General features: G+C 36.5%; 1 protein-coding gene across 1 annotated transcript in view; it reads right to left on the bottom strand.

The window, feature by feature from the left end:
• DMD (dystrophin) overlaps positions 1-26,470 on the bottom strand; it is a 2,004,585-nt gene that overhangs the window by 1,488,203 nt on the left and 489,912 nt on the right. The window contains exons 8-9 of the mRNA XM_082716529.1: positions 1,997-2,178; positions 798-929 (exon numbers count right to left, since the gene is read on the bottom strand). Coding sequence (XP_082572655.1) covers positions 798-929; positions 1,997-2,178 — 314 coding nt within the window. The remainder of the gene's footprint in view (positions 1-797; positions 930-1,996; positions 2,179-26,470) is intronic.

Below are 26,470 nucleotides of genomic sequence, written 5' to 3'. Positions count from 1 at the left end.
ATGTGGAAAGTGTTAAATGGTACATAGAACCTAACCTGGTTTGGGTGTGACGGATATTCTTGTATAAATAGTACAGAGCATGTTATATACACGTTTACATTAGTCAAATTAAAGTGTATTATATGAAAAAAGCTTTTAGTTATATTTTCCTTTCATTTTTTAGGGGGAGGGCAGAGGGAGAGAATCTTAAGCACGCTCCATGCCCAGTGCAGTACCAGATGCAGGGCTCAATCTCACAACCCAAAGATCATGACCTGAGCTGAAGTCACAAGTTAGACCCTTAACCGACTGAACCACCCAGGTGGCTCTGCAATTATATTTTTCTTAAACAGTATAAATATATTTTTTATATAATGAAAATATAATAAAACATCTATATGGAGTGTATGTTTCCTTTAGGTATCAGGTATCTAGAAAAATCTCCCCAAATAGTGTGATTAGTGAATTTCATCCACTTCTCCACTCTTTTACAAATTACATATATCAACCTTTAATGATGTTTTTGTATAACCGTTGGTAGCCTTTATGAAAGAGAACCTTCCAGGTAAATTATATAATGAAAGCACACACCCACTATTATAAGAATCCCCATTCATGAAGAATCAACCTATGTTAAACCTAGGGGAGTCACAATAACAAAACAGCATCATGTGAGAACATCTAACACAACTGGTAATATGAAACTGCTCCTGATGAAGGAGGAAAAGGCACTGCATAATTCAAACAAAAGCTATGTTACATTTTCTTGGATGAGGAAATTCTTTGGTTTCTAGAACAGAGAGTAAATGTTGACAGACCTGTGAAGGAAGCAGGCTCCGTGTGGGTTCAGAGGTGGCGACGTAAGCAGCCTGTGTGTAGGCATAGCTCTTAAATCGAGGCTTGGGAGAGGAAGGAGTTCGTTCATAGCCCTGTGCTAGACTGACTGTGATCTGCAGAGCAGGGTTGGGGGAAGGGGACAGAGGGGAGGAGGAGACATCGTAAGTAACCCTGGAAGGACTGCTTTCCAACACACTAGAAAAAACAAATGTTAAATGGAAACAGTGAGACAAAAGGTTTAATTTGAAATGCACATAGTGCTCTTGCAAACTGGTACACTTGCACAATTCTTGTGCTCAGGGTCATGGTGGAGAGCAGGTACTCAGGGAAGGAATAAGGGCGGGGATTAACTGTAAGGATTCCATACAGACACAGCTCTGGCACTCGTATGGGATGATGCTCTTCAGTCTGGCAAAAATGGGCATCCAAAAGCAATTTTCTCTGAACCCAAAGTAAACAAAACCAGAATTCATCAAGTCAAGTTCCTGAAAAGGACTGGAGCTTTCATAAGCTAAATATGGAACTAGCTTAGGAGAGTGAGAAAATTAGGCCTAAGATTAGCTTTCCACACCTTCAGCAGAAATTGTGCTAAAAGCTTTTTTTTTTTTTTAAGGCTTTTTCATCTTTGTTTGTGTCAAAAAAAAAGTAAAAGAAAACACCCCAAAGAGCCACTGTTGGGAGCAAGAACCATGTCATAAAAGAATCCCACTAGATCCTGTACAATCATCAAAATCTTTATCATATGTATTCTCCCTTTAACTTTTATTTAAAGTATTATAAACTACTTTTATCAAAAATATTGTTTTCCACATTCCTATAACATAGTACATATCAACAGCAGAGAATTTTAATAATGTGCTTTGAAAACAATATTATGGTCCATTATATCAGTTAAAATATAATCTATCTATAGGTAGATATATATATATATAAAGAGAGAGAGAAAAACTCTATAAGCCTGTATATACATATTATATATATAATATATATATACCCACGTTATGCTACATAGACACATATATTTGTGTGTATGTATGTGCGTATATACACATGCTATGCTATGCAGACATATTTATCATGCATATACCCATAGATAAAATAGATATTTATTCATATGAGGACTAAAAATGTATATGCGATAGAAAATATCATTGATATTAGGTACTCTTTTGACAATTACCTGTTGAGAATAGTGCATTTGATGATGTAACTGAAAATGTTCTTCTTTAGTAACTTTTGATGGCCTTGGCAACATTTCCACTTCCTGGATGGCTTCAATGCTCACTTGTTGAGGCAAAACTTGGAAGAGTGATGTGATATACATTAAGATGGACTTCTTATCTGGGTAAGTGGTGGCAACATCTGTAAGCACATTAATACCACACATCAATTTTTGGTTTCTATATTAGAGTCTCTGAAAGGCGAATGAACAAATAAATGTTACAGGAAAAAGACACATTAATGAGGACTCGATTGCCCACGAATGTCCTCCAGAGACTAATTAGAACATGATAATCAGGCCGAAAATGTCCTTCCAATTTGGCAGACCAATGAGAGGAGCACTAAAGTTAATTTCTTTTCCTTGTTCACATAAAAACTTCATTCCGTAATACTTTTTCCTAAGTCAAATTGCCAAACTAACCCATCTAAGAGAGTGGTTTTCATTAGATAAGAAACAAATAAAACATTATATCTTCCTTTCCATGGAAAGCTATATTACCTTGTCAATTAAAATGGTGCATGGTAATTAAACAATTACACGAAAGAGCTTAATGCCTTGGCTTCCAGTAAGGAAAGCTTGCATTATCTAATCAAATTTTTGCTGGTGATTAAGTACATAAAGAGCAAAATATGTCTCTGTGTTGAAAAGAACCATGTATTTCCACAATAACAGTAAAATAAAACAACAGTATACCATATGTATATGATTTCTAATATTCCTTCAGTATTTAAAAACATTTGTTTACATTTTGGTACATCTGTTAATGTCAGATGTTACCTTCCTTCTCAGACTCTAGAGATAAATTTAAAAGTCCTTCACATAAAGTTGATCAGACATTATGTTCTTTGCCACATCCAGGGAATGAAAGAAACCCAGCATTTAAAGTCAATAATAATTTGTAATAGCACACATAGTAAGTGGCACCTCCTACTAAAGGTTCTCTTGCTACTTGGCCTTACAATTTACCCACTGTGTTCAATCCAGGAAACCAAGATGTAAAAATAACCCTTTATGTGAAGTGTATCATTAATCCTGGAAGTGTTAAAACATAAATCCTGGCAGGAGGCCAAGATAACTATGCAGCAATGTGCCAGGCATTTTTCTTGCCATAAATTTAGCTTAACTAGCATTAAAAGATCTGTTTTATCTTAAATATGTATATTCTGGTCAGGTATTCAGATCACGAGTAAAAAAGCCAACAGTCAAATCTCAAGCCCACTAACATAAAAGGAAGGTTGAAAACGTCACTTAGTCAACCCCTTCACAACTAGCAGGAATGTAATTAGAACGACATTTTTAAAAAGATTTATTTACTTGAAAAAGAGAGCACACATGTATGAATGGGGGAAGGAGTAGAAGGAGAGAATCTCAAGCAGACTCCCCTCTGAGCATGGAGCAGGGCTTCATTTCATGACCCATAAGATCATGACCTAGGCAGAAACCAAGAGTCAGATGCTTAGCCAACTGAGCCATCCAGGTGCCCATAGGGCTATTTTTAATATATTTTTAAAATATTTTATTAGAAAGAAAGAATGGGCGGGGGACGGGAAGGAGCAGAGAGAGAGGGAAGCAGCAGACTCCCTGCTAAGCAGGGATATGGGGCTCAATCCCATGACGCTGGGATCACTACCGGAGCTGAAGGTAGACGCTTAGCCTACCGAGCCACTGGGCACCCCTATTCTTTTAAAATATTTTTGAAAAGAGCTACAGAGGAGGAAAAAGTCAATATTCCTTGGTTTGCTTCTATCCATAGCATAATAGAATACTTCTCTTTCTCTTTTTTTAAAGATTTTATTTATTTGAGAGAGAGAGTAAGTGCTAGAGAGAGAACACACACAAAGGGAGAGAGAGAGAAGCAGGCTCCCCAGTGAGCAGGAAGCCAGATGTGGGATTCGATCTCACAATCATGGGATCATGACCCATGCCAAAGGCAGATGTTTAACCAACTGAACCACCCAGGCATCCTTAATAGAGTACTTCTCAATTTTTAATGTGCATATGAATCACCTGGGGACCTTTTTCAACTCAGAATCAAACTCAGTATGTCAGAAGTGGAACCTGAAGTTCTGCATTTCTTACAAGCTTGCAGGTGATACTGACACTGCTGGCTTGAAGACCATTAACAGGGTTGAGAAATATTACACAGGAAGCAGACTGTTCTATCATCTGCCACTTCATTGTTTTGCCTTTTCTCCCCCAAAACGATACTTACTGGACACTTAAGTGCATAGGCTGAGAGGTGCAAATTTATACAATACATATTCTTGGCTCCTTATTATAATTTAATTATTAACCAACAAGCAGTGAAGGTTAAGTTTTGGCAATGATTTTTTTAGGAAGAACTAAGGAATACTTTGTGCATGAGTATCACCTTTCCAAAAAAAAAAAAATTTTTTTTTCTAACTTGGCTTTGAAATTCAGAAGACTGAAACACCCCTTTCATTTGCTAACTGTTTTTTCAAGTGTTCTTTGTATGGTGGATACTACCCTTCTTCACCACATTTTCAACCTCTAAAATGGTTTCTGCTTTCTCACTAGGAACTAGTCAGCCTTATCTGTAATGAGCATAATTCAGAATTCTGTTTATTTTTAGTATTAAGTAGAACTATGCTGTGAGAAAGTCACTGGAATTAAAAAACGTTGGTCTATGACCATTTACTATTATATTATATAGAAACAGGTACATGGATATGTTTGAACACAAATACATGTCATGATAAAAATAAAGATAAAAATAAATCAAAAATTATTTCTATTATCCCAAGCAAATGTCAAAAATTATAATACATTTTAACTATATAAAACATCTTTTGGATGGCAGCAAATATTCATAAATATCAATCATCAGAAAAATATACACTATTTGACCAAATTATTGACATTTTTACCCCAACCCATTCATTACCTTCCCATCTCTGAGGTTGTGTGGATTCAGCTGTACCAGCAGGTAAAATCCAATATTTCTTTTCTTAAAGAAAGGAACTTAGATATTCTAAAATATGTTAATTCACTTCAACATGTATGTGCTAAGACCTATTTTGTTCACAATACTTTAACAGAGTATCCAGGAGATTAACAAGATAGAGAATTCATGGATTCCTCACAATTTGGAATAATAAAATAAATAATAGGAAAAGTACAAAATAATTGCATTGCTGAACAGAATTTAAAATGTGTTTCTCTAACTGGCACAATCATTGCCTAAGTAGATTCAGAGAAAAGAAGAAATTATATATTACAAGGGGACCAGAAAAGTCTTTATGAATAGGAAACTGTAATGAGCAGGTATAGGGTATCACTGGCTAGAAATGGGGGAATGAGGAAAGGTATTATAGACAGTGGAAAAGCATGAACAAAAGTGCAGTGGTAAGAGATTAGAAACATCCCAGGAATAGTGCCTTTATATGTCTTAGCCACAGACAGGAGAAGAGTGAATAACAAGATACAATGGGTATACTAACTGTGAAACACTGAGAGATCATCAGTAACAAACTAGAAATTTTGACCTTGGTTCAGTAGTTTAGACAGTAACTACTTCTGGGCAAGAGTATGACAGCACTGAATTTTTTATAAAGTAAAACTGTTAAGTACAGAATGGGGCAAAAGAGAAAAACAGCGGGAGGGAAATAGGAAGCTAGGACCTGATCCAGATAGGAGGTGTTAGAGAAATAAACCAGGCTTTCTAATGAAAACAAAAAAAGATGCATGATAGAAATTCTAAGATAGGTCCAAGATGACTTCATTCTATTTCTAATCATTTACTTCACAGTCTTTGAAAATAACTATATATATAAAATTCTGTCTAAGCCATGAGGGTACAGAGATGAAAAATCTTTGAGTAAAATGGAGGAGGAGGACAGATGGAGGGAAATTCTTGTTCTGTAATCAAAGTAACAAGTAGCCACCTACACAAGATTCAGACTTATTTAATCAATTACCTATTACTAGCCTATATGGTCTTGATCATGACTCCTCAAGTCAGCCATTGTCAACCTTTCCCTTCTGGAAGTTGGCTCATCAGAAATGAACTCATCCCAATGAACAAAATTCTAAATGCAAACCAATTAACAGTGGTGTCACCCGATTAACCAACCATGCTTCTAAAGGTCACAACAACCTACTCACATCTGAATGCTCACAGATCTCCTGACCTCCCAGTTTTTCCCAAAACCTAAGAATACTCTGTTTTGAGAGCCTGGGGTTGACCAGCATAGTTCCATTTTAAGTAAGTGATGCACTCAGCTTTGTCTTTTAATTCCAGATACCTAATAATGGTTTCATCATTTGATAAAATTCAACAGATGACATTCACTTACAAATTAAAAAGTAATGACTTTTTTAGAAGAGAATGTGATGGAATAAAAGAATGAAAAATTCTGAATCTGAATTTAGATTTTTAAAATCTGCACCTAAATATTTATATCTATAGAGATACATCCTTAACATTCTTTACTTCTGTTTCCTCATCTGTGAAATAAAAACCAGAGTCCCAATCTCAACATGGTGTTGTGAAGGTCAAATGTATAATGTTTAGAAAAGACCATAAACTTAAATAAGTTAATTTAATTAGATCCTGCTATTGTTAGTATAATGCAATTATTATTTTTTGTGTGTGTGTGATTAGTATGAAACCAGATCTAGTTGTCAGAGACTATTAGTACTATTAATGGGAAGCCACAAGAAGAAGCTGGTAGGAAGGAAAGGCAATTCATCATTTATTAAATATGCACAAGGCAATTATTTTGTGCCACTGAATATGCTTAGCCTATGTTATAAGTATACAGTGGGTGAGCCACTAAACAAATAATTATGGACCATACAACGTATGAGAATTCCAAAGAAATTTCATGACTTGGGGATGATCCTCACTTAGGATAAATAACTGCACCTAGCCCCAAGATTGGAGACTTTGTGAACACCTAAATATTTGTTGAGAAACTGAATATAGTAGTTAAAGTCATAGAAATTGATGAGAATTGTGTAAGATTGCAATTGACTTAAAAAATAATGTTATAGATAATAAGTACTATAGCATTTGAGGAGGGTGAGAATGATGGGATGTGATTTACATTTTTTTTATTATAAGACATTAAAATGTATGAAGTGAAAGAAGTGGCTGTACTCCCAAAATAAGAACCTACAATTTTATGAAAGTAATCTTTGTACTAAAACCCTACTATATAACAGGTTCGGTGCCTCAAAAACCTAAGTTAATAATTTCTAATCTAATCTTTAAAGACATCTAAGAATGAAAATGTTGTGAACCCATAAATATTGCTAGAATGTTTTATTTTATGAACAATAACACTGATTTTGACAAGTGTTTCTATACTAATCAAAATTTTGATACTGAGGGATATAATGAGCAAATAAATCATTGACTGAAATTCCATTATTTTTCAAGTGAGGAAACTGAAATCCACAGTAGTTTGGTGGCAATTTCAAAGATTGTCAGAATCAGAATTAGAACCCAGTCAGGGCATCACATTTCTCAATACTTTACCCTCATTCTTGCAGAAAGTGTTATCTTAGTACATTTAAAAACCAAGTATCTCACAAGTCATTACCTAAATGATGATCCTGTGATCCATGTGGTTCCGTTACCAAATATTAATGATATTCTCCATAATAGTAATGATTTCTATATATTTTTAGCAAGAGAGAGAGCATGAGCAGGAAGGGAGAGGCAGAGGAAGAGGGAGAGAGAGAATCTTAAGCAGTCTCCATGTCCAACGTGGAGCCCAACTCAGGGCTCAATCTCACAACCCGGAGATCATGACCTGAGCCAAAATCAATAGTCAAACGTTTAACCAACTGACCCACCCAGTAGTCCCTGATTTTTATTTCTAATAAATGAGGTTTGACAAGAGTAAATATACATAAAAATATAACCTCAGTAGTAATCAAAGTAATGCAAATTAAATAAAGATGTGGGTTTTAAATAATATTCCTTTGCCTATCATATCACCAAAGAATAGCAGAAGAATAACACCAAAGTTGTAGAGGCATCGATGATTTGGTCAAACTGATATTTTGCTGGAAGAGATTCAGTTGGTTCCAAATTTTTAAGAAAAATATTTTGGCAATGTTTACTAAAACCTTAAAAATAATCATATCAAATGATTCAGTAATTTTCCTTCTAGGAATCCAGCACAAAGAAATCACCAGAAATTTAAATGATGATTTATATAAACTTCATGTAAAATTTAATCACTATTTACAATATTAAAAGATCTACCATACTAAAAAGAAAAAAAATATCAAACGATTCTAAGTGGCTTAATAGAGAAGTAAAGATGATCAAATATGTCATTGTCTATGAATAGCACAAAGCCACTCAAAATGCTGCTTTTGAAGAATTTTTTTAAAGATCTAATTTATTTATTTGACAGAGAGAGCACAAGCAGGTGGGGCAGAAGAGCGAAAATCGGACTTCTCGCTAAGCAGGGAACGTGATGTGGGGCTTGATTCTACGACCCTGGGATCATGACCTGAGCCAAAGGCAGATACTTAACCAACTGAGCCACCCAAGCACCCACTTTTGAAGAATTTTTAATAAAATATGAAAATCAATTCTTTATAGCATTAAAAGAATAGAATGTACAAATTATGAAGCATATAATTATAATTTTCCAGAAAAGACTAGGCAAACATACTTCAAGACATTAGTGAAATGGGTAAGTTGGTGGGACTGAAAATGGTTTTCCTTTTCTCTTTTGTCCTATATATATTTTCTTCACTCTTCATTCAGCACTCACTAATTTTATAGTTAGATAATATAGTCTATATCATAATAAAGGTATTTTTAAAGATCAAAAAGAAACAATAAAAATGAAGTTGCCCCAAATTTTCTTGCAGCATGCCCTCACCCTAGACAAAAATCAAAAAACAAAAAACAAAACAGTGTGAGTGAGTTTGTCAGAAAACTGGTGCTTTCAACAAAACTGTTCTTGTCTTGAGTAATCAACCTCCAGAAAGTCTGATTAGCCAGCTGGCAGACACAACCTTGAAACACCTCTGGGAAATTTCAACAAGAGGCTCCACTGCCTTAAACCTCAGGTCGTTTTTTGCCAGGAGAAAGGCAGAAATTAAAATAGCAGATTAAAATGTGTATCATGTATAATCAGAAAGAAGTAGGATTTCAAAGATAAACAGAGGCATAAATATATACTCACAAGGCTGTTTGATCAGCCTTTCACAAGTTTTGTAAAAAAAAAAAAAAATTAAAAGGACGTCATGTAGAAACACTGATCAGAATCATGTCCCACAGCATTTGAATTACAGACTACATAATAAAAATAAATTCAGTGTAAGAGAAGGGAAGGTGGTAAACTGGGAAGAAGACACTTGTGACCATAAACTAGACATGGTCAGGTAGATCTGAATGTGAAAATGTGAATACACACAGATTGAAAGAGACAGAATCAAAAGCCTGTGTCTGAATTCTTCAAAGAAGACAAATAAATGGCTAACAGACACATGAGAAAAGTGTTCATTATCATTACCCATCATGGAAATTCAAATCAAAACCACACTGAGAGGGGGAGGAGTCAAGATGGCGGAGAAGTAGCAAGCTGAGACTGCTTCAGCTAGCCAGAGATCAGCTAAATAGCTTATCTAAAGATTGCAAACATCTGAAAATCCATCGGCAGATCGAAGAGAAGAAGAACAGCAATTCTGGAAACAGAAAAACAACCACTTTCTGAAAGGTAGGACCTGCGGAGAAGTGAATCCAAAGCGACGGGAAGATAGACCCCGGGGGGAGGGGCCGGCTCCCGGCAAGCAGCGGAGCAACCGCGCACAAAATCAGGACTTTTAAAAGTCTGTTCCGCTGAGGGACATTGCTCCAGAGGCTAAACCGGGGCGAAGCCCACGCGGGGTCAGCGTGGCCTCAGGTCCCGCAGGGTCACAGAAGGATCGGGGGTGTCTGAGTGTCGCAGAGCTTGCGGGTATTGGAACGGGAAAGCCGGCTACAGAGACAGAGACGACAGTAAGCTCACAGCTCCGTGTTACCTTGAACCGGTCGCAGGCTCGGTGAGCTCGGAGCGCGGCCGGAGGTCAGGCAGACGGGAGTGACTGGGCGCTGTTCTCTGAGGGCGCACTGAGGAGTGGGGCCCTGGGCTCTCGGCTCCTCCGGCCGGAGACTAGGGGGCCGCCATTTGTATTCCCGTCCTCCGGAACTCTACGGAAAGCGCTCAGGGAACAAAAGCTCCTGAAAGCAAACCCGAGGGGATTACTCACCCCGGCCCGGGTAAGGGCGGTGTAATTCCGCCTGGGGCAAAGACACTGAGAATCACTACAACAGGCCCCTCCCCCAGAAGATCAACAAGAAATCCAGCCTAGACCAAGTTCACCTACCAAGGAGTGCGGTTTCAATACCAAGGAGAGCAGCGGAATTCCAGAGGAGGAGAAAGCCAAGCACGGAACTCATGGCTTTTTTCCTGTGATTTTTTTAGTCTTGCAGTTAATTGAATTTTTTCTTTTTCATTTTTTTTTTTTTTCTTCTCGCCTTCGGGTAAATTTTTTTTTTTTTAACTATTACCTTTTACTTTTTTAACGATTTTTTACTAGTTTATCTAATATATATATTTTTTTTCTTTTTTACATTTTTCTCAGGTGTTTTCTCTTTTTTAAAAATTTTTTTCTTTTCTTTTTTTTTCTTTTTTTTTTTTTCTTTTCTTTGTTCTTTTCTTTTCCTTTCTTCCTTTTTGAACCTCTTTTTATCCCCTTTCTCCCCACTCACGATTTTTGGATCTCTTCTAATTTGGTTAAAGCATATTTTCCTGGGGTTGTTCCCACCCTTTTAGTATTTTACTTGCCCCTTCATTTACGCTTATCTGGCCAAAATGACAAGACGTAAAAATTCAACACAAAAAAAAGAACAAGAGGCAGTACCGAAGGCTAGGGACCTAATCAATACAGACATCGGTAATATGTCAGACCTAGAGTTCAGAATGACAATTCTCAAGGTTCTAGCCGGGCTCGAAAAAGGCATGGAAGATATTAGAGAAACCCTCTCGAGAGATATAAAAGCCCTTTCTGGAGAAATAAAAGAACTAAAATCTAACCAAGTTGAAATCAAAAAAGCTATTAATGAGGTGCAATCAAAAATGGAGGCTCTAACTGCTAGGATAAATGAGGCAGAAGAAAGAATTAGTGATATAGCAGACCAAATGACAGAGAATAAAGAAGCTGAGCAAAAGAGGGACAAACAGCTACTGGACCACGAGGGGAGAATTCGAGAGATAAGTGACACCATAAGACGAAACAACATTAGAATAATTGGGATTCCAGAAGAAGAAGAAAGAGAGAGGGGAGCAGAAGGTATACTGGAGAGAATTATTGGGGAGAATTTCCCCAATATGGCAAAGGGAACGAGCATCAAAATTCAGGAGGTTCAGAGAACGCCCCTCAAAATCAATAAGAATAGGCCCACACCCCGTCACCTAATAGTAAAATTTACAAGTCTCAGTGACAAAGAGAAAATCCTGAAAGCAGCCCGGGAAAAGAAGTCTGTAACATACAATGGTAAAAATATTAGATTGGCAGCTGACTTATCCACAGAGACCTGGCAGGCCAGAAAGAGCTGGCATGATATTTTTAGAGCACTAAACACGAAAAACATGCAGCCCAGAATACTATATCCAGCTAGGCTATCATTGAAAATAGAAGGAGAGATTAAAAGCTTCCAGAACAAACAACAACTGAAAGAATTTGCAAATACCAAACCAGCTCTACAGGAAATATTGAAAGGGGTCCTCTAAGCAAAGAGAGAGCCTACAAGTGGTAGATCAGAAAGGAACAGAGACCATATACAGTAACAGTCACCTTACAGGCAATACAATGGCACTAAATTCATATCTCTCAATAGTTACCCTGAATGTGAATGGGCTAAATGCCCCTGTCAAAAGACACAGGGTATCAGAATGGATAAAAAAACAAAACCCATCTATATGTTGCCTCCAAGAAACTCATTTTAAGCCCGAAGACACCTCCAGATTTAAAGTGAGGGGGTGGAAAAGAATTTACCATGCTAATGGACATCAGAAGAAAGCAGGAGTGGCAATCCTTATATCAGATCACTTAGATTTTAAGCCAAAGACTATAATAAGAGATGAGGAAGGACACTATATCATACTCAAAGGGTCTGTCCAACAAGAAGACTTAACAATTTTAAATATCTATGCCCCCAACGTGGGAGCAGCCAACTATATAAACCAATTAATAACAAAATCAAAGAAACACATCAACAATAATACAATAATAGTAGGGGACTTTAACACTCCCCTCACTGAAATGGACAGGTCATCCAAGAAAAAGATCAGCAAGGAAATAAAGGCCTTAAACGACACACTGGACCAGATGGACATCACAGATATATTCAGAACATTTCATCCCAAAGCAACAGAATACACATTCTTCTCTAGTGCACATGGAACATTCTCCAGAATAGATCACATCCTCGGTCCTAAATCAGGACTCAACCGGTATCAAAAGATTGGGATCATTCCCTGCATATTTTCAGACCACAATGCTCTAAAGCTAGAACTCAACCACAAAAGGAAGTTTGGAAAGAACCCAAATACATGGAGACTAAACAGTATCCTTCTAAAGAATGAATGGGTCAACCGGGAAATTAAAGAAGAATTGAAAAAAATCATGGAAACAAATGATAATGAAAATAAAACGGTTCAAAATCTGTGGGACACAACAAAGGCAGTCCTGAGAGGAAAATATATAGCGGTACAAGCCTTTCTCAAGAAACAAGAAAGGTCTCAGGTACACAACCTAACCCTACACCTAAAGGAGCTGCAGAAAGAACAAGAAAGAAACCCTAAGCCCAGCAGGAGAAGAGAAATCATAAAGATCAGAGCAGAAATCAATGAAATAGAAACCAAAAAAACAATAGAACAAATCAACGAAACTAGGAGCTGGTTCTTTGAAAGAATTAATAAAATTGATAAACCCCTGGCCCGACTTATCAAAAAGAAAAGAGAAAGGACCCAAATAAATAAAATCATGAATGAAAGAGGAGAGATCACAACTAACACCAAAGAAATACAAACAATTATCAGAACATACTATGAGCAACTCTACGGCAATAAATTTGACAATCTGGAAGAAATGGATGCATTCCTAGAAACATATAAACTACCACAACTGAACCAGGAAGAAATAGAAAGCCTGAACAGACCCATAACCAGTAAGGAGATTGAAACAGTCATTAAAAATCTCCAAACAAACAAAAGCCCAGGGCCAGACGGCTTCCCGGGGGAATTCTACCAAACATTTAAAGAAGAACTAATTCCTATTCTCCTGAAACTGTTCCAAAAAATAGAAATGGAAGGAAAACTTCCAAACTCATTTTATGAGGCCAGCATCACCTTGATCCCAAAACCAGGCAAGGATCCCACCAAAAAAGAGAGCTATAGACCGATATCCTTGATGAACACAGATGCGAAAATACTCAACAAAATACTAGCCAATAGGATTCAACAGTACATTAAAAAGATTATTCACCACGATCAAGTGGGATTTATTCCAGAGCTGCAAGGTTGGTTCAACATCCGCAAATCAGTCAATGTGATACAACACATCAATAAAAGTAAGAACAAGAACCATATGATACTCTCAATAGATGCTGAAAAAGCATTTGACAAAGTACAGCATCCCTTCCTGATCAAAACTCTTCAAAGTGTAGGGATAGAGGGCACATACCTCAATATCATCAAAGCCATCTATGAAAAACCCACCGCAAATATCATTCTCAATGGAGAAAAACTGAAAGCTTTTCCACTAAGGTCAGGAACACGGCAGGGATGTCCATTATCACCACTGCTATTCAACATAGTACTAGAGGTCCTAGCCTCAGCAATCAGACAACAAAAGGAAATTAAAGGCATCCAAATCGGCAAAGAAGAAGTCAAATTATCACTCTTCGCAGATGATATGATACTATATGTGGAAAACCCAAAAGACTCCACTCCAAAACTGCTAGAACTTATACAGGAATTCAGTAAAGTGTCAGGATATAAAATCAATGCACAGAAATCAGTTGCATTTCTCTACACCAACAGCAAGACAGAAGAAAGAGATATTAAGGAGTCAATCCCATTTACAATTGCATCCAAAACCATAAGATACCTAGGAATAAACCTAACCAAAGAGACACAGAATCTATACTCAGAAAACTATAAAGTACTCATGAAAGAAATTGAGGAAGACACAAAGAAATGGAAAAATGTTCCATGCTCCTGGATTGGAAGAATAAATATTGTGAAAATGTCTATGCTACCTAAAGCAATCTACACATTTAATGCAATTCCTATCAAAGTACCATCCATCTTTTTCAAAGAAATGGAACAAATAATGCTAAAATTTATATGGAACCAGAAAAGACCTCGAATAGCCAAAGGGATATTGAAAAAGAAAGCCAACGTTGGTGGCATCACAATTCCGGACTTCAAGCTCTATTACAAAGCTGTCATCATCAAGACAGCATGGTACTGGCACAAAAACAGACACATAGATCAATGGAACAGAATAGAGAGCCCAGAAATAGACCCTCTAATCTATGGCCAACTAATCTTCGACAAAGCAGGAAAGAATGTCCAATGGAAAAAAGACAGCCTCTTCAATAAATGGTGCTGGAAAAATTGGACAGCCACATGCAGAAAAATGAAATTGGACCATTTCCTTACACCACACACAAAAATAGACTCAAAATGGATGAAGGACCTCAATGTGCGAAAGGAATCCATAAAAATCCTTGAGGAGAACACAGGCAGCAACCTCTTCGACCTCAGCCACAGCAACATCTTCCTAGGAACAACGCCAAAGGCATGGGAAGCAAGGGCAAAAATGAACTATTGGGATTTCATCAAGATCAAAAGCTTTTGCACAGCAAAGGAAACAGTTAACAAAATCAAAAGACAACTGACAGAATGGGAGAAGATATTTGCAAACGACATATCAGATAAAGGACTAGTGTCCAGAATCTATAAAGAACTTAGCAAACTCAACACCCAAAGAACAAATAATCCAATCAAGAAATGGGCAGAGGACATGAACAGACATTTCTGCAAAGAAGACATCCAGATGGCCAACAGACACATGAAAAAGTGCTCCCTATCACTCGGCATCAGGGAAATACAAATCAAAACCACAATGAGATATCACCTCACACCAGTCAGAATGGCTAAAATAAAGAAGTCAGGAAATGACAGATGCTGGCGAGGATGTGGAGAAAGGGGAACCCTCCTACATTGTTGGTGGGAATGCAAGCTGGTGCAGCCACTCTGGAAAACAGCATGGAGGTTCCTCAGAATGTTAAAAATAGAACTGCCCTATGACCCAGCAATTGCACTATTGGGTATTTACCCTAAAGTTACAAACGTAGTGATCCAAAGGGGCACATGCACCCGAATGTTTATAGCAGCAATGTCCACAATAGCCAAACTATGGAAAGAACCTAGATGTCCATCAACAGATGAATGGATCACGAAGATGTGGTATATATACACAATGGAATACTATGCAGCCATCAAAAGAAATGAAATCTTGCCATTTGCGACAACATGGATGGAACTAGAGCGAATCATGCTTAGCGAAATAAGTCAAGCAGAGAAAGACAACTATCATATGATCTCCCTGATATGAGGAAGTGGTGATGCAACATGGAGGCTTAAGTGGGTAGGAGAAGAATAAAAGAAACAAGATGGGATTGGGAGGGAGACAAACCATAAGTGACTCTTAATCTCACAAAACAAACTGAGGGTTGCTGGGGGGAGGGGGTTTGGGAGAAGGGGGTGGGATTATGGACATTGGGGAGGGTATGTGCTTTGGTGAGTGCTGTGAAGTGTGTAAACCTGGTGATTCACAGACCTGTACCCCTGGGGATAAAAATATATGTTTATAAAAAATAAAAAAATTAAAAAAAAAAAAAACCACACTGAGATACCACCTTATACCAGCTAGAATGGCAAAAATTGATGAGGCAAGAATCAACAAATGTTGGAGACTGTGAAGAAAGGAAACCCTCTTACACTGTTGGTGGGAATGCAAATTGGTACAAATTCTTAGTTTGGAAAACAGTGTGGAGGATTCTCAAAAAGTTAAAAATGCAGCTACCCTATGATCCTGCAATTGTCCTTCTGGGTATTTACCCCAAGGATACAGATGTGGTGAAAAGAAGGAGCACATGTACCCCAATGTTCATAGCAGCAATGGCCACAATAGTCAAACTGTGGAAGGAGCCAAGACACCCTTAAAAGAACAAATGGATAAAGAAGATGTGGTCCAGGGGTGCCTGCGTGGCTCAGTGGGTTAAAGCCTCTGCCTTCGGCCTAGGTCATGATCTCAGGGTCCTGGGATCAAGCCCCGCATCGGGCTCTCTGCTAAGCAGAGAGGCTGCTTCTCTTCCTCTCTCTCTGCCTGCCTCTCTGCTTAATTGTGATCTTTGTCTGTCAAATAAATAAATAAAATTAAAAAAAAAAAAAAAGAAGAAGAAGATATGGTCCATATATACAATGGAATATTACTCAGTCATCAGAAAGGATGAATACCTAACTTTTGCATCAACATGCATGGGATTAGAGGATATTATGCTGAGTGAAATGTCAAGCAGAGAAAGTCAATTATCATATGGTTCCACTTATTTGTGGAACATAAGGAATAGCAGGGAGGGCAGTAGCAGAAGGAAGGGAAAAATGAAGGTGGGGGGGAATCAGAGGGGGAGAGGAGCCATGAGAGACTATCAACTCCAGGATACAAACTGAGGGTTTTAGAGGGGGGATGGGGAGATGGGTTAGCCCAGTGATGGGTATTAAGGAGGGCATGGATCGCACGGAGCACTGGGTGTTATATGCAAACAATGAATCATGGAACACTACATCAAAAACTAATGATGTATTGTATGGTGACTAATATAACTTAATTAATTAACTAAATTAATTAATTTTGCTACTTTGTCCATAAGTAATTCATATTTATGCTATTATAACTGTTATTTTTTTTTTCATTTTATAATTTTTAATTTTTTATAAACATATATTTTTATCCCCAGGGGTACAGGTCTGTGAATCACCAGGTTTACACACTTCACAGCACTCACCAAAGCACATACCCTCCCCAATGTCCACAATCCCACCCCCTTCTCCCAAACCCCCTCCCCCCAGCAACCCTCAGTTTGTTAAAATTTTCCAGTTGTTATTTTCTAATAAAAAGAAATACAACTGATTCCAAAGAACTTACTACTGGAAGCAACTGTGTTATCATCTGAGGTTTACAAATGAAGATATTATTATGTCTTCTGATCTCTTAGCACCAGAGTTTGTAAATTATGGGCAATATCATGTCAGTGGACTATCAGTGTTAGATTGCTATTTTCAATTTTAATATTTTTCATCCATCACTACATTCTACATATATACAACTTCCATTTGCATGCCAATGACTACAACAAGTATATAGCATTCTAATAAGAAAATAACTTGTATATGTCCCCACAAGTTAAATTCCTTAATTCTCTACAAGATCTGCTCTGCCTTCACTAAATTAGGTAATCCTTAATTAAGCCATTCCATAATTTTAGCATTCACTCACCGAAACAAGTTGCTTTTATCATCTAATAACAGTGTTTCTCATTAAAGGATTACAATATATACTAATGAAAATAATTTGTATGGGTGAAGATGATTGTTTCATAATAAAATTAACCATAAAACAGTGGCTTTCATTTATCCATGAGAAATACTACATAATTCCATCTTTTAAACATCCAATTATTCTTTTTGATATGCTCATTGTGTAGCTAGCAGAGAACTTTCACTATCATCTTGGCACAAGTAGAAAACAGTGTTCAAAATACATAATGCTCCCCTAGGGCCTAAGAGGGGAAAAAAAACACAGAAGATGAGGTGTTTATAGGAGACTTTAGATATACTGAAAACTAGTTCAGCTTTCTGGCATTAACGAAACAATGCTAAATAAATGCAATATAAAATGCAAATAAAAATCATATATTCAATCCAATAAATCATGGCAGCTGAAGATGATGTTTTTGATTTTGATTTTGATTCTGTAAAGTACCAGAATGATAATAATGAGACACTGAAAAATACATTTAACATTTACTGAGTTATTACTTCGTGCCAGGCTATATTCTAGTCTTTGAGTATATAGTGATAAATTAATGATGCCAGGGAGCTATTCCCATGGAACTTTGGTTCTAATGGGGAAGCAAAATTACAAATAAGTACGTTCAAAGTTCTCTATTTAACAACTTGCCAATCAATTCAACCCTATCACCTAGGGTTTTTTTTGTTGGTTTTTTTTTTTTTTTTTTTTTTTTTTTGCTTCATTGTATAAATGAAACTGCATTCCACAACTGCATTATCTTTGTTGTACTTTTTTGGGAAGAGGATTAAAGAGGAGTGGGGATTTTGTAGTGCTAATACCAAACATCCACCTAGTGCCTGAGAACAAATGCACAGAAGCTAGTGGGTAAAACTCAATTAAATGGAATTCTCAATAAATCGTGACTTTACAAGTTTCAAATAAGCCACCTTTAAGTTGAATGCTTTTGAACCAAGTGTCAAAGGTCTTCTGTGTTCAGCTAATCAGTCAAGCATTCTGTCTTTATAGTTTTAGTCCCAAATACAACAAATTTTGAAAAATCTCTTTTCCAGCTACTCACTGAGTTTGTACCTCATTAAAATATATGTATTTAAGATACATACTCCATTTAAAAACTGAGAACAACTTTTCAGGACATATCCTCTAAAACCAGGAGAATAGAAGTTAGTTTGACCTCACAAACAGAAGCTAATCAGGATGGGAGATCAGTGATAGAAAACATTTGTACTTTCTTAACATTCCCTCTACAGAACTACTGTGGAAAGCACTATTGGAGTTTCTGAGAAAAAAATATTTTGGCTCCGTGACATTTAACTCCGCTTCCTTCACTGTCACCTGCTGTTTCTGTGCTTTGCTTCTGATCTAACCAAAATGACTGTTTTCTTTTTTTTCCCATAGTAGTAGAAAAAGGGCATTAAGTTTTGTAAGTTACTGACTGCACATGGTATCTTCCTTACTAGCACAAAATACTCAATTTCCAACCCCTCATTCTCTACAGAGTTAAAAATGGTGGTTGATAAACAATGAAACCAGAATGGAGATGCTCACTTCATTTAACACAGATTTCAGTGGTCATTACGGAGCTTTCCGGTATGTTTTGGGATTTGGAATATGCCTGATGGTGTAAGCAATCTCCAAGGCAAATTCCATAATGATAACTAGCTTAATGCTGAAACTGTATTTAAGAGCAATCTTTCTCATAACAAATATTATATAAAAAGTATCCAGTCCATATCATAGAGCTTAGCTTGCTGAATCAAGCATACTCTGAAGCAGGGAATGGATGGGGTCCATATTTTAAAGATGAGCTCAGAGGGCTTCTCTGGCTAATAGTGGATCAGAGAACTAGCTTCCCTGTCTCTGCTCCGCTGATGGCTACAATGTTGCTAAGCCTAATGGATTTTTTTCTACTCTCATTTTACTTGGTAGCTCTCAATAGCACTCTTTCTTCTTACACTGCTTTGTTTTTCTTGGAATCTTTAACACTGTATTTTTCAGGTTTTATAACTATCAGCCACACTTTCTTAGACTCTCCTCCTAGCCCAACCTATTTATATGATAGGAAATTTTGGAAAGATTTAGAGGCCAGATCCGGGTCTTCCCTAGCTACACCTCTCCCCTAGGATATTATCTTCCAATTAGCCCTCCCAAAGTCTCTTAAATATTGCCTATATACTAATGATTCCTAAATATCTATCTCCAGCTGGGAGCCCTCTCCTCAAGACATCTCTTAAATTTGTTATGTACAAAGGCCAGCCCTCGGTTTCCTTCAAAGACATTAGTCTCCCCATTAATCACCATCTCTGAATATAGCAACAACATGTATGCATTGTGTCAGGCTGTGAACTTAGAAACTGTCCTTGATTTTTCTTTTTTTCTGTATTCTCTATTTTGTTCCATTAACAAGCCTTGTCTTTTCTGCCTCTAAAATGAATACAGGCACCTATTTATCTTCATGTTCATGGTTACTATTTTCACCTGAGCTATGATCCTTGCCTTCTGGGACCATTACATTCATATCCTAACTATTCCCATGCCTTTCAATCCATTCAGTATGAAACAGCTAGAATTATCTTCAAAAAAAAAAAAAACCACAAAAATTAAATAGCACTGTCATATTTAAAGCCCTTCAGAAGCTTCTTTGTTTAGAATAAATCCAACCTATTTCTATGCCCTACAAGATACTATACGACCCAATCTTGTACTCCTTGCTAATGGCAATCTAATGGCCTCTCTCTTTCTTGTCGGTACCTTTCAGTTACACTGGCCTTGTTTCCTATTTGAAATAACAAAAGTCCTTTTATACCTTTTGGTCTTTATACTTGCTATTCTCTTTGTCTGGAATATTTTCCCCATCTCTTTGCATTTTTGGTTCATCCTTTTCCATTAGGTTTTAGCTCAAATGGCACGTGAGATGCATTTGTTGATCACCCTATTTTTAAAAACTCATTCCCTTTCCCTTCATTTCACAGTGACTTACTTCCTTTATATCATCTGTCACAAACTGCAATTATTATGCTTATTTATCTATTCCTTTGCTATAATTTGTCTCCCTATGATAATCTAAGTATTACAAGGGCAGGAACTTTCTCAAAACTGGTTTACCACTTACTGACAAATAGGTACTCAGTATTTGTTAAATTAGTAAATGAATGAATGAACAGATAATTATGGCTGCAGGGAATCAAGTTATCAAGTTTCACTTCAGTGGAGTAAATATAGAATAAGACTCATGTTGGAAATTGAGAACTGGATGGAGAGGAAAAAAGCATTAAAACAGAGATAAGCCAGCAGTATTTATCTCCCACCAAAATCATATTAAAGAGATGCAGTTTGATATTTAATTATTTTTCATTGAGCATCAGTTATGAACAAGGGATTTTATTATGTTTTCTCATTTACCATTCAACATTCTTATGAGTTAGGAATACTGTATAAGGTCATCTGACTAATTATTGATAGTACCAATAAAGGAGAAAAAAAGACTCCTGAGCTCACATCCTAGTTCTTTCATTTTGGACAAGCTTAAACAGACCGAGCCTCAGCTTCCTATTGTGTCATAGAAGTTTTTCTTAAATTACTGATGACATTCTCAAAAATGAAACTTGATTTGCATAATATCTCCTGTTCTAGGAAATGGATCAGATTTTTTTTTAAGTAGTAAGGAAAGAAGCATTCATTTCTAAATTAGAGAGCATTAGCATGTTAATCAGGAAGCCTATGAGTGATGATGACAAAGTTAGTACTTTTTAACTTCAAGAATGAAAATACTTAAGCTAATACTCAAGGTACAGGGAAACTAATATTTTATTCATTTTTCCTAAGCTTTGGTACAGACTCCAAAAAAACCACAGTGCTTTACATAGAATAGATGTTCAAAAGTTATTGACTGATATTCATAGGAAAATTTGTTCAAGTACTCTCTGACCCAGGAGAGTAAAAGATAACCCCTTAGAACTTGGATGAAGCACAGCCCTCAGTAGTTTAGTACTGTGTTTGAATCCGTGGTGGGTTGGAAGAGTTAAGCAAATGAAAGCCTTGCCATCTCACTAAAACTATGACATGGTCATAGGTAGGATACTACTAAATCATTACAATTGTAAGAGCAGTTCTTTAAATTGAGATATTAAAATAAGAGATTCAGTTAAGAAACAAAGAAAAATTAACAAGCTAGAGAGAGAGATAGATAGGCAGACAGATACACAGACCCCCCTACAAAACAATATGGTGACTTACATAACTACGGTCTCTGTGTGTGTGTGTGTGTGTGTGTGTGTGTCTGTCTGTCTGTCTGTCTTATTTGAAAAGCAATCCCTCCTTTTGGCTAGAGATTAGTAACACCAAAAATGGGTAGAGAGAAGGCAAGGCATGGCTTCTGATTTCTATTTTGGATGTTGGATGTTCATTTTACCCATTTGCATTTTACCCATTTGCAATTTTAAAATTTCTTTTCCCTTTTTCAATGGCTGGACAAGGTTTAAAACTGATATGCTAAATATGACATAGCTACATTTCTTATCACAGCTTCTGGTTCTTCTTGATTTTCAAATTTCAGCTTCTCTCAAATAGCTTTCCTTCAGGTTAAAGCCATGAGTCAACATGGCTCTCCTGATGACTGTGAGCCTCAGGGCTTGGTATAACTAGCTCAATTATTATATCTTGCAAAGTGTGTCTCACTGCCATAAACTTTAGACCCTGTTCAGGCTCTGGTCTTAGACTGGCCAAATGGGCTCCATTTCCATTCTCATCATGACAGGAAACCTCTCTCTTGAAAAGAAATCTCTCACTCAGAAGAAACAGGTCAGATTAATGATCTCGGCTCCAAGAGTTAATCTTTTAGCCCTCCCTGATTTTCCTTTTATTAGTCTGGATTTTATCTCTCACTTTTAAACATTTTTATTACAAAAGCAATACATGCTTATTGTAGTGGAAAATTAAAATAGTACAGGAGTATATAAAGTGAACAGTGAAAGTACCTCACAGCTCTACACCACGCCAGTCCCATTATCTAGAGATAATACTTCTCAGCAAAAGCTATGCTGTCTATTCAACTGTTCATCTGTCCATCCCCCATCAGTCCATTTAGGGATCTATTTATTTATTAATCTGTATTTCTAATGTGATCAAATTGGATAGAAACTATCTATGTATCTACTTTCTTACACAGGTTCGCAAATGTGCCCAGTTGTATAAATCCAAAGCCTTCTTCTAAGAACTCATAGCTCTATATACTTTTGGATAATGAAATGAATTTCTTCATGTCTTTATGCCCTCATCAATCAAATGGGACCAATGCCTTTAAAAGAACTTTTTCATAAAAAGATAAATGTAATTACTCAGAAAAATATCTATGAAAAAGTAAGTTTTCAGCAAAATGCAGCTTTAGAATGTATATACACATACATACATACATACAATTTAGACTTTAAGAATTAGTTTTTATAATGCATGCATTCATCCATCCATTTATTTTTTGCAATTACTTTCTGGGCACCTACCATAAGGCAAGTAGAGGCATAATAGTGAGCAGAAGTTAAATAAAAAACAAACAAATCTGGACCTGATTTTATGGAGCCTATAGTCCAGTAATAGAACTACACCTGCCTAGCATTGCACAGTATGGAATAATACTGCAACTGCTATAAACAATGCTGCAATTAGCATCCTCATATATGTGTCTTAGACATGTGTAGGCATTCCTATAACTCTAATTCTTAAATGTGACATATGAGGATCAAAAATACATAGCAATCCATATTTTGAAAGATAACTCCAGATGTCCCACACAAATTTTTCCAAGTGGTTCTTTCACCAAAGGGACCTATTTTTTTTTTCTTTTTTTTTTTTTAAGATTTTATTTATTTATTTGACAGAGAGAAATCTCAAGTAGACGGAGAGGCAGGCAGAGAGAGAGAGGGAAGCAGCCTCCGTGCCGAGCAGAGAGCCCGATGCAGGACTCGATCCCAGGACCCTGAGATCATGACCTGAGCCGAAGGCAGCGGCTTAACCCACTGAGCCACCCAGGCACCCCCAAAGGGACCTATTTTCATGAACCTTCATCACCACTGAATATTGTGCTTTGTATTTCTTTAAATATAGGCAGTGTTGAGCTTATTTTGTTTTGACTGGTTATTTTGTAATTTTCTCAAGTGGATGTACAGATCATATTTAGCCACTTTATAAACACTGTTACAATATATTTGTTCATATTCATTGTAAGAGTTTTATCACAGTCAAGTTATTCTTTAGGATCAGTATGATTCCTCAATCTGTCATGTTTTGTTACTTTTTAGTGGTGTCTTTTACCACAGAAAATAATTTCTGTGTTGTTAAATCTGTCAATATTGGGGTGCCTGGGTGGCTCAGTGGGCTAAAGCCTCTGCCTTCAGCTCAGGTCATGATCCCAGGGTCCTGGGATCGAGCCCCACATTGGGCTATCTGCTTCCCCCTCCCTTTCTGCCTGCCTCTCTGCCTACTTGTGTTTTGTCTGTTGGGTAAATAAATAAAATCTTATCATTAGATTTTTCTTTCCAAAGACTTTGAATTAATTTACTAGCTAACCTACCCTTTCAGTACAGTTATGAAAATATACCACCAAAAAACAATTTTATCTAAATAAAGGAACTATTGCCAAAATATCCATTTTATATTATTTTTTAAAGTTGTATTTATTTTTTATTTTTTTAAATTTTATTTATTTATTTGACAGAGATCACAAGCAGGCAGAGAGGCAGTCAGAGAGAGAGGAGGAAGCAAGCTCACCACTGAGCAGAGAGCCCAATGTAGGGCTTGATTCCAGGACCCTGGGATCATGACCTGAGCTGAAGGCAGAAGCTATAACCCATTGAGCCACCCAGGTGCCCCCCATTCTATATTATGAAACTATTTCTCTACATCATGCCACAGTGTCAGTCAGCATATTAGAAAATTTACTAAAGCAAGTCACCTATTTAAAAATAATTTCCTGACAATTATCATGCATTTACATTTAAACTAATTTCATAGTTATCTAGACAACTGCATCTCCTTTCCATTTTGTGTGATTATTTTTGGTATGTTCATACCCACACATTTCTGCCTTGTGGTTTTTCCCAAGGTGGCTGATCTCTTCACAATGCATCTACTGGGATCATTTGCTGGCTGGATTCCAGTTGCAGTAAGCCAATGAAAAGAACCAGCTGGAGACTCAAGACAGGGAAAGAGAAAGCTGGGGAAAGTTTCCTCCGTAACTTCTCTGCTTCAGTGCTACATCTTAGAGAAGCTGACTCCTTACAACAACTACATTTTCCAATATGTGGTTCTTCCTCCAGTAGTATAGCTCTCACTGGACTCCATTAACTTCCATTCATTCTTTTGCTCTCTTTTTCCCATAAGCCCTAGGGATAGCAACTGCTTCCTACTCTTGTACCTCTCTGGGTGACTCATTTTCACTTATTTGTTAATATATCATACCTCGCATAGTCTTTCTATGAAATTCTCTTCATTTCAGCTACCTCAAGTGAATTCTATTTCTTGCTGAGATTCCGTTTCACCTTCAAAAGATAGATGTGTATACATGTCACACACACATACAGAGAAGCATGTGCATGTACGTATACAACTATATCTTGATTGAAAACTAGCATTCTCGTCATATACATCTCTTCCTTTCCTCATGTCTTTATTTACATACATAAAATTCAAATTTAAACTTTCCCCAAATAATCCTTAACACTATCTTGTATAATTTACTTCTAAGAAATCATAGATTTTGTAGTTATTATAGGATAATAACAGGATATATATAAGCTTATATTATTTCTTTACATTTTATAGTTGTTGATATGCTTTAAAAAGAGGAAAATCATATTGTTTTCAAATGATGATATTTATCCCATTTTTTCCAATATACACTTCTCACATTTCTTTTTTTCTTGTCATATAACATTTGCTAGGTCCTCTTGAACAATATTGAGCAATAACACCAATGAGGAATATTCTTCAGTTGTTTATTATTTTACTGAGAAGTCTTCCAGCATACCAAGATAAAGAAAGTTTCCTTTTATTTCTGGATTCTTAGGAACTTTTCTCAGGACTTGGTAATGTCCTGGTAATCGTTAGCCAACGATTTTAGATACAACTTTTTTTTTTTTAAAGATTATTTATTTATTTATTTGACAGAGATTACAAGTGGGCAGAGAGGCAGGCAGAGTGGCTCAGTGTGTTAAACTTTTTTTTTTTTAACCTGGGAGAACTGACTAGTATGTTTTCCTGACCTTCTTTAATAAACAGAAAAACAAAGATTAAATGTTACTTCTTCACTATTTTTCACTGTTTTAGTTATCATTAATATGAGTGTTATTTTACATATATGTATCATGTTAAAGCTCTAAATTTCATCTCTTTAAAAGCTATGTCTTATTTCTCTTTAAAATATATGGCAAATATGGAAGGAATTTCACATTTAGCAAAAATTTTCTCTAGCTAAAAATGTTCATATTCTAATCTAAACTAAAGTGTAAACAGTTAATAAGCTTCCATGTTTAAAGAGCTTAATTTAAACAAAATTAATCTTTAGCTGATGTATCTTTAGATGGGGGAGGAGGCTATATCTCTGATACAATAACAGTTTGATTCATTTACATATATAGTCACTCAATTGGAGAAAGCAGGAAATAAGCTGATTCAGAATCCCCAACTGTAATAGACATAGGAGGAAATAAGGTGAATCCCTATGCTTCCTGTCATGATTATCATAACAATTACCCTAAAATGATATCCACACTCATTATCTCTGTTGGCATCTACATATTCTCA

This window comes from Mustela nivalis (genome assembly GCF_964662115.1).
Source record: "Mustela nivalis genome assembly, chromosome: X".
Taxonomy (NCBI): Eukaryota; Metazoa; Chordata; class Mammalia; order Carnivora; family Mustelidae; genus Mustela; species Mustela nivalis.
Note: the sequence above shows the minus strand (reverse complement) of the source record. Positions and strands in the feature narration are given on the sequence as shown.